We start from the raw sequence: 9,506 nt of genomic DNA on the forward strand, positions 1-9,506 counted from the left end.
TCATATTCACCTATGCAAATTGCTATAGATAGACTATAGTTAAACCATATCCAAGTACAAAATTAATTTTCATTTTGTATTTCCCATTTAAAAATACAAATCATCTGACATCAATATACAGAATAAAAAATTCAACCACAGATAAATATTACAAGAACAAACCAAATCAGAAAATATACACATATCTATCAATGAAATCAAATTTTCGACTCTATACTGATGGACCTGAAATCCTCAGATAATCCCCTTGATGAAAGCATGTCACTTTCGCTAGCATATGATGAGTAGAAATCATCATCAAATTCCCTCTCCTTTATCTCCTCCACCTTCTCCGCCACCTCCTTCATCTCCGGCCGCTTCTCGACGTCGGCCTCGCAGCAGCTCAGCCCGATTCTCAGCAGCTTCATCATCTCAACCTGGCTGTGCCTAGCTCCGGCCATATCCGGGTCAAACACCACCGCGCCGGCGCCGGCGTCGTCGCCGGAGCTCTCGTTGGCAACGGAGGTCTCCACCCACGTGGCAAGGTCGACATCCACCTGCTGCTCCACGCCCGAGTCTTTCCTCGTGAGGATCTCGAGGATCAGGTATCCGAAGCTCCAGACGTCGGTTTTCTTGGTGAGCTTGCCGGTTTGTTTGTACTCGGGCGACTTGTAGGCGACTATGCTCTCTTCCGCTTGCTCTTTGTTGATGATGGGGATTAGTCCGTAGTCGGTGAGGAGAGGGGTGAAGGCGGCATCGAGGAGCACGTTCGACGCCTTGAGGTGGCCGTGGGCCGGGGTCAGGCTCGGCAACTCGTTGTGGAGGTAGAGAAGCCCCTTCGCCACCCCTTTCACGATTTTGAGGCGCGCCGTCCAGTCTAGCGATCTGTGGTCGCGCATTTGATTGCCTTGTTGTAAAAAAAATAACCTTATTTTACACGCATGATCATACTAACTTATAGGAAAAATAATGTTAGTAATTTTACAGACATAATCATAGTAACTTATTGTAGAAAAAATAGAGTTATTTTACACACAATTATAATAACGAAACGATTGTAAACATTTTAGGGCATGCCCAATTCGCTGCAAATCAACTAGCAGCGAACTGGACGTACCCTAAAATTAGCGAATTTTATAGCAACCAACCTTAGATATAAATAAAAATTCGAATAAAATACGAGATTGAAATACCATGAAGCCGAGCGGCGAGGCTGACGTTCTCAGCGAAGGCGGTGACGAGGAGCTTCTCCTCCTTCTTGTAGTAGAAAGCCACGATGGGCTGGACGTTCCGGTTGCACATGCGGCCGAGCCGCCTCATGTGCTCATTAAAGTCCTCTTTGCTAACTTGATTCATGTGCTTAAACCTCTTCACTGCCATCTTCTTCCCGTTGAGCCCCGCCTTGTACGTCGACCCGAACACGCTGCCGCCGAGCACCTCCGCCGACGCCCGGAGCAGCTCTTGCATGTCGAATTTCTCCGAGTCTTCTTTGAGAAAAGTCAGCAGCCTCACGCTCGGCTTGCCGCTCTCGGATACGCCGCCCCTTTCCATTTGGTTTAAATCTGCGGTGGCCGGAGCGGCGGCGGCGGCTGCCGGAGCTGTTTCTTGGTGGGACTTTTTTTTGCAGAAGATGAGGAAGATGCAGACTCCTAGAAGGGCTATGAGGGCTGCACCGAGGAGGATTCCGACGACGGCTATTGTCGTCTCCGGGAATTTGCGGTGGTAGGTGCGGTCGTCGTGGTAGTCGTACTTAGAGGGGCCGTTGTAGTTAGCTGGGCACGCCTCGAGCGGCTCCCCGCATAGGTCGTTGTTGCCTGATTTCCAAATATGGAAATTATTTACTTGAAAGTGCAATTCAGAATTACAGTAAAATTAAGTGATCCAGAACTATCAATCAATCACAATTAGAAACTAGAGCTTTTTAGTCTTGAATTGGCCGAATTTTTGCAGTAAAGTTAACACCAAAATATTTTGCTAATAGTACTACATTTTACTTTTATAATATCAAAATTAACATGTTAATGTATTCGCTCTTTCCTATGGCATTATACATTCATTCTTATTAAAGGAGTGAGTGAAGTGAATTACTCCCTCCGTCCCCTAATAGGAGTCGTTGTTTGACCGGACACGAGTTTTAAGAAATGTAAAGAAAAGTTGGTTGAAAAAGTTAGTGGAATATGAGACCCACTTTTTTATATTGATTTTATAATAAAATGTGAGTGAAGTGAGTTAGTGGAATGTGAGACCTACTACTATTTATGGTAAAAATGAAGAGTGACTCTTAATGGGGGACAACCCAAAAAGGAAATTAGCGACTCTTATTCGGGGACGGAGGGAGTAATAATTTTTAGTTTCAGTTTACTATCACATGATACAAATTGTTACTTTTATATGTTTATTTTTTATTTTGCTATAATTCACAACCCATATTTTGTCTATATTTCACAACTTCAAATTAAGGAGAAAACAACACTCGATATCCAAAAAACTGCCATTTTGTAAAGATTTTTTTTATACTATCCAGCAAGTAGCAACCTTAACATTTTGATATATATTCAATCTTTATTAAAAAAATTGTAATGGAAAGAATAGAAAATTTTATACCCGAAAATGAAGAAGCATCTAAACGGCTGAGGCTTCGAGGGATCTGTCCAACCAATCTATTATTCGAAACATTGAAGTTTTTCAATCCTTCCTGCTCAAAATTTGGTATTTCACCTTCAAACTCATTGTCCTGCAGCGCCAATTCCATCAACCTCGGTGCCGTCGCCAGCGTCGCCGGAATCGTGCCGGAAAATTTATTGTTCTCCAAGTGAAGCTTCTTCAACGAGTTCATCCCGGAGAACGCCCCGTCGCTAATCTCACCGGAGAATTTGTTGTTCGACAAATACACCGTCTTGAGCGATCCGTGGCGCATGAGGTTGGGCAATGCGCCATCGAAATTGTTGTTCTTGAAGCTCAGGCTCCTCAGACCGGGAAGTCCCGCTAGGGTTTCGACGTCGATCACGCCATGCAGCCCCATGTCCTCGAGCTGGAGGCCCCACACGCGGCCCTGGCCGCACAGGACACCCTTCCAGCCACTGCATGGGGCCGTGGGGGTGGCCCAGGTGTCCAGGGCGGCCGGGTTGTTGAGGGAGGCCTTGAACTTGAGGAGGACCTCGCCATCTGATACACCTGATTGGCTGGATGTGATGGCGAGGTTCCGGAAGAGGAGGAGGAGGGAGATGAGAATTGGAGCGGAGTCCGAAAGGACGTTGCGTTGAAGCATCATGGGTAGTGGGAGTAAGGGCGCGCACTTGTCATGAGTGCACACCCTTGCTTGTGAGTGAGACACCTAAAATTGGGAATGTCCTCTTTTGAGGGCAAAGGATGAAGGAGATTGTGTTGAATTTTGGTGGTTTGTGGATGGGAGAGAGGGTTGCTAAGATTAGTATTTTTTTGAATGAGAAATTTGCGCTTTGCCTTTAGCTTTTTTTTGAATTAGGGTTTAAGATTGGTAAGAAGTTGGAACAAACTTCATTTGTGAGAGCCCATTTGTTGACTAAAAGTAGTAGAGCATTTACCTAATGATACATGATCTATAGTTTCATTAAAATCATAACCTTGTCTACTTCAATTCCAAATATATGACACATTCACATACATAGAACTCATGTATTTCGTTTGGGCACAAATCTTACGCAAGCTCCCTCTCATGTACTATTTAACTAACTAAATATCATTTTCTGAAATCTCATGCTGAAAGGAAACATCTCATAACAAAGTCGAAGGCAATACATTTATTTGGAATATCAAAAGGCACATTAATTAAATTTTTTGGAGATGAAAAGGATAGTAACTAGCTTTATATGACATTAGTGTGCGTAATTTACTATTTTTAAATCCGGCAAATGACATTAAACGAGTGTTATTTATTGTATTTTAAAATTTGGCAAATGAAATTAAATGGGTGTAATTTACTATTTTAAAATCTGGTAAATGAAATTAAAGAGTCCTAAATCGTGCAAACCTCTAAGAGTCCGAACACTTTGACTTCTTATGAACTCTTGACACATTGCATCTTATAAGTCGTGAAGCTCATTATAAGCAACCTAATATAAACTTATTCAAACTCAAACACCCTTTATAACTTTACCCAATTCTACAACAAAGAGAACCTCAGGATATATCATGCGCTGTAAATACACAAATTAAAATTTAATTTAGATTAATGATGCGTGAAAAAATCGGTAAAAAATGCATAAATTTTAAAAGTATTTGAATTTAGCCCATATTTAAAATTCCACAACTAAATTGAAAAACTATGTTTATTCAAACTCGTGCCTAATTCACAGTGTATCATACTTTTTTGATGGATGAAATTAAATGTGTACTTTTTATATGTTAATGTTAGCTTATAATACCTTATGTGGCCGTTCGGTTAACTAGACAAAATTATCATGGATATAGTCTAGGATAGTCTTAAATGGGCTTTGTCTAGGATTAATTAGTCAGAGGGGATAAGGTCTGATGGTTAGTCATGAGATTAGGACGAAAAGGAGGTTGGGGTCGAGACGGGCCCAGATTTACAGTTGCGGGCTGAGATTTGGCTAATATAGTGAACCGAACGGATGATTATAGAAGAAGATAGGAGTAGTATTGGGAAATGAACGGGCACTATAAGAATAGAATCACAACACAATTCGTTATAAGATTTCTAAAAGGAACTTAGATTAGATTGAGAATTTTGATATGCAATAATGATGTTGATAGCAATTCCATGATAAGTGTTCTTATCCATGACACATTTTTTACTATATGAACACTTATCCTACATTTAGCAAATTATTCATTCAATTTCGTAAATATGTGCTCAATTTGAATTTGTCATTTTCGTCTGCCCCATCTCATTTATTATGAAAACTCTCCATTTACCCCACGCCCTTTACCATTTTATTACAAAAATTGGGGCCCTCTCCGATCCATGCATGCAAGTATCTCTGTACTAAAAATATTTTTTTTTTCAAAAAGAAATTACGATCGCCTTTATTACGTCCTCAAGAGGACATATTATAATGATTATTATAATATAATCATTAAAATTGAAATTGCATTAAAATTTATTTAATAAATTAAATTTTGAGAATATGATAATAGTCATTATATTATTATGATTAGTAGATTAATAATCACATTAAGATTTTCTTAATAAATTATTAATTGATGACACATTTATAACAATAATATAAAAAAATGTATTGGAATGGATCAAATAAAAAAGTTCCCAATAAAAATCAAGATCAGTCATCTTCACAAAATTTACCATTAGCATGAATAGAAGAATTATCACAATATATAAAATGAATGACATAAAACACATTATTCTAATATGAGAAAACTATATTTCCTACTACAATGCTAGAAAGTAAATCAGAAGCTATTGAATCAAGACTATTAAAGAAGAAACATTGAATAAAATAATCTAATCTTGAATAAAATGTGTGAGCAGAGTAGCATTCTCCAAAGTTCACATATGTAAAAAGAAAAACAAAGGAATAATGAAAAACACTTTATTTTCCCTGTAAGATGGGAATAATTTTCAAGTGATTAGAATATCATATCCACATAATATATGATTGTGTGAAATTGTAAACTATGATAATCACAAAATGTCGCAAGTGAAACGAGATTATCTCCATATTCAAAACTTTGTGACCCTTTGCGGAACCCATACAGCTTGTGGATGAATCTTCGAACACGATAATCATACACAAACACGCTACCATAGAACTCGAGAATAACACAACCACTCGTCCACCATCGATCTTCACGTATATCATGTAAGTCCACTTCCGCAGTCACAATCTTCATATCAATCCAACGCAATTCCCTTCCTTCACATCTCGACTCATAAATCGTCACAAACTTCTCAGATGAGAAAGAAGATAAATCAAAGAGCAGGAACGAATGCTCGTCTTTTGCAAAAATCGTACTAGTAGAAACATAATCCGAAACATAATCAGGCGGCAACCTGATTGTTTGAAACACTTCATTCTTCATGTCAAAGCTAACTATCCGCGACACAATGTCTGAACTCACGTGCCAGTGCACAAAGTGGCCATTATTGCACAACGATTTTATGGGGATAACTGAGTTATAAGCTCCATCATCCAAAACACCCTCTCTCCCCAACTCCCTCCAACAATCCACCTTTACTGAGTAGAGTCGGGCGTGGAGACAGTTGTGTTTCTGGCACGGCATCAGTTGCACAACTTTGAAATCCCCGCCATTTGAACCAATTACAACAACATCAGGGCAGGATATTTGGCACGAGTCGGGATAGGTTGAAGGTGGGAAAACCTTGAGTTGGCGTAGAAAAATGTTGCATATGGCTATGGGCACCATCTGTTTTAGTTGTACTACATTATCTAATCTGTCGTAGTTGTTGCAGTTGCGACTGTACAGTTTTCTGAAAAGAGTAGAATCGATGTTAGAAAGTAATCTCATATCAGCCCAAGATCGTCGGATGCAGAGAGATGAAATCAAGGCAAAAATTGGCTTGGTAGCTTCAATCAATTTGAGTAGCTGGAGTAAGTTGCGGTTCTAACTAACTGAGCTTGGGCTCTTCCGAGAGCCGTTGAAAATTGAAGGAAGCAATATAAAAGAGATTGGGAGCTGCACTTCTCAATTTCAGTTAGCCAGTTAGTTCTTCGAGAAAAGAGTCTCCAAATCCTTCACTTGGTTAGTTCTTGGCTTAGAATTAGATTAGAGGTGTTGAGTATTGGAGTGTGTTCTTGATTGATTGTAAAGCTCTGCAAATATCTCAAATATAGTGAATCATTTTCTCTTGCCCGTGGATGTAGATCTTACGATCGAACCACGTAAAATCCCTCGAGTCATTTTCTTGTTCGTTGTTTTTTCTGCTGATTTCAATCTCCTCGTTTCATAACAAAGTATCATTTCCACGAACTTTGTCAAAGTATCAAGACCACATATCCATCCTTAGATTTTAAAACGAATGGATGAGATTAAACCTTACGAATCTCAATAAATAATAGATAAAATATCAACAAAATGGTAAGATCGTCATTCTGTTATATTAAATATAGTTTATTACAAATATCAATACAATGTATTACAAATATCAACAGAATGACATGAATATTTCAACACAAGTATACGAAAATATCAACACAGTTTTATTAAGATTTCACATGCATTATATTGAGATTTTATATGCATTATATTGAGATTTTTTTATTTATGTGTTGATAAAAAATCTGATTATCACCATATACGAAAACTAAAATAAAAAGCATCAAATTTCATCATCCAAACGTCGTCGGAATATATGCAATTGAGATCTCGTTAGAATCCTTATAAAATTACCTTTAATTTGATATCTTTTTTGCGAAAAAATAATTTAAATTGATAGAGTTACGTAAATTTAAAGTTTTAGGATAATTTTAATAAGAGAGAATTGACATTAATACCCTTTAATTTTATTTAAATTTAAAATATAATCCACTTGGCATTATATCAACCCCTAGATCTCCTAGTCTAATAGTTAAACATTAGTCTTAATTTTTGATTGCTAATTAGTTAGCAATTGATCACCTCCCACTTATCATATACTCATATTTTTTATAAATAACTTTAATATATATTTTTGATGAATTTTCTAAACATAATTTAACATTCTATATTATCACTTAATTTTGTGACAGGTAAGAAAAGTTCCTTCTTCAACCTTTTATAATTAAAGAATTTCAAAATATTTTTAAGATATGGATACTCGTAAAAATTAATGTCACAGTCAATACACAATACTTGAATATTGATATATTGATATTATTTTAAATAATACGTATATCAATATTCAAGTATTGTCTATTGACCATGACCTTGATATTTTACAAGTATCTATACCTCAAAAATATTTTAAACGTCTTTATATAAAAAGTTGAAGGAACATTTCTTGCATGTCACAAAATTAAGTGATAATATTAAAGGCCAAATTATATTTAGAAAATTCGTCAAAAAATATGAGTATATGATAAGTTAATTACAAATATACCCCGTTCAAGGTATTGAGGGTATTTTCATCCATAAAACTTGGAAATAGTAAAAAAGTACTTCGAATGATATCAACTCATAGTTGACGGACCTCAAATAATATTTTCAAAGTTCACGGACCTAAAATGATACTTTGACAAAGTTCGTGGACCAAAAAAGATGTTCCCTCTTATAAAAAATCTGTAAATACAATATGTGCAATGTATATTTTATTTACATAACCAGTATTATTAGTTATGTAAACATATATAATCTGTGATTGTGTATATGTACAATTTGTAAATCTAACAACTCAATCTGTATATTTATCTTTATTTTAGTAATAATCAAAGAATTATTTTTAATTTAATACTACCTCCGTTCCACAATAACATTCACATTTTGTCATTTCGGTCCGTCCCGCAATAAGAGTTCACATTTCACTTTTACATAAATGGTTAGTAGGATCCACATTCCACTAACTCACTTCACTCACATTTTATTATTGGTTACATTTTATTATGAAACCAATAAGTGGGTCTCATATTCTACTAATTTTTTCAATCTGTTATTGTTTACATTTCTTAAAACACGTGCCTACACCAAATGTGATTTCTATTGTGAGATGGAGGTAGTATATTTTTAATAAATAGTAGTAATTTAACTCAAGAAAATTAAGTAAAATTTAAATACTTAAGCACTCAAAAGTTTACAAGGATAGGTATGAGAATTGACACTACTAAAAACATTACTACCACTCAAGATATAGGTAAGTCAATACCAATTCTAAAAGTCTATTTTCTTTTATTTTCTTTTATTTTCTTTTCTTTTCCTTGGAATGATTGACCCCAGGCATTAATGTGGCCATTTATTTGTCAAGAAACTATATTGGGAATTATAATTTCTAAAATTATGCTTTCAAATAATACGATTCATGATTATTTATTCTTTCCTTGAAAATATCAAGGAAATATTGTTAAGATTTTGAATCCATATTAGTCAATTAAATTTTAATAACGAATTAGCATAATAACTGAATTATTTAATTGATGTAAGTTAGAATTGTGATTTTTGTGAAAGAGTAATTCATATAAAAAAATAGAATGAGACACTATGGACGGACCAAAATAATCAAATAGATCGCTACTTTATAGACATGTAGAATATAACACAACCTATCCACAATACTCATTCACAATTACCAAAATCATAACCATGTCTACTTCAATTCCATATATATGTCACATTCACATACATAGAACTCATGTATTTCGTTTGGGCACAAATCTTACGCAAGCTCCCTCTCATGTACTATTTAACTAACTAAACACCATTTTCTGAAATCTCATGCTGAAAGGAAACATCTCATTTAACAAAGTCGAAGGCAATACGTTTATTTAGAATATCAAAAGGCAAATTAATTAAATTGTTTGGAGATGAAAAGGATAGTAACTAGCTTTAAATGACATTAATGGGTGTGATGGATCCGCGAA

At 35.9% G+C, this 9,506-nt stretch overlaps 1 protein-coding gene across 1 annotated transcript; it reads right to left on the reverse strand.

Moving 5' to 3' along the window:
• Positions 1-55: 55 nt before the first annotated feature.
• LOC121786474 (pollen receptor-like kinase 2) lies at positions 56-3,313 on the reverse strand. Its single transcript, XM_042185116.1, has 3 exons — positions 2,584-3,313; positions 1,173-1,793; positions 56-886 (listed from the first exon to the last, which is right to left on the reverse strand). The coding sequence occupies exons 1-3, from the start codon at positions 3,248-3,250 to the stop codon at positions 198-200; spliced, it is 1,977 nt and encodes a 658-aa protein (XP_042041050.1). The 5' UTR covers positions 3,251-3,313; the 3' UTR covers positions 56-197.
• Positions 3,314-9,506: the final 6,193 nt, after the last annotated feature.

This window comes from Salvia splendens, chromosome 22 (assembly GCF_004379255.2).
Source record: "Salvia splendens isolate huo1 chromosome 22, SspV2, whole genome shotgun sequence".
Lineage (NCBI taxonomy): Eukaryota > Viridiplantae > Streptophyta > Magnoliopsida > Lamiales > Lamiaceae > Salvia > Salvia splendens.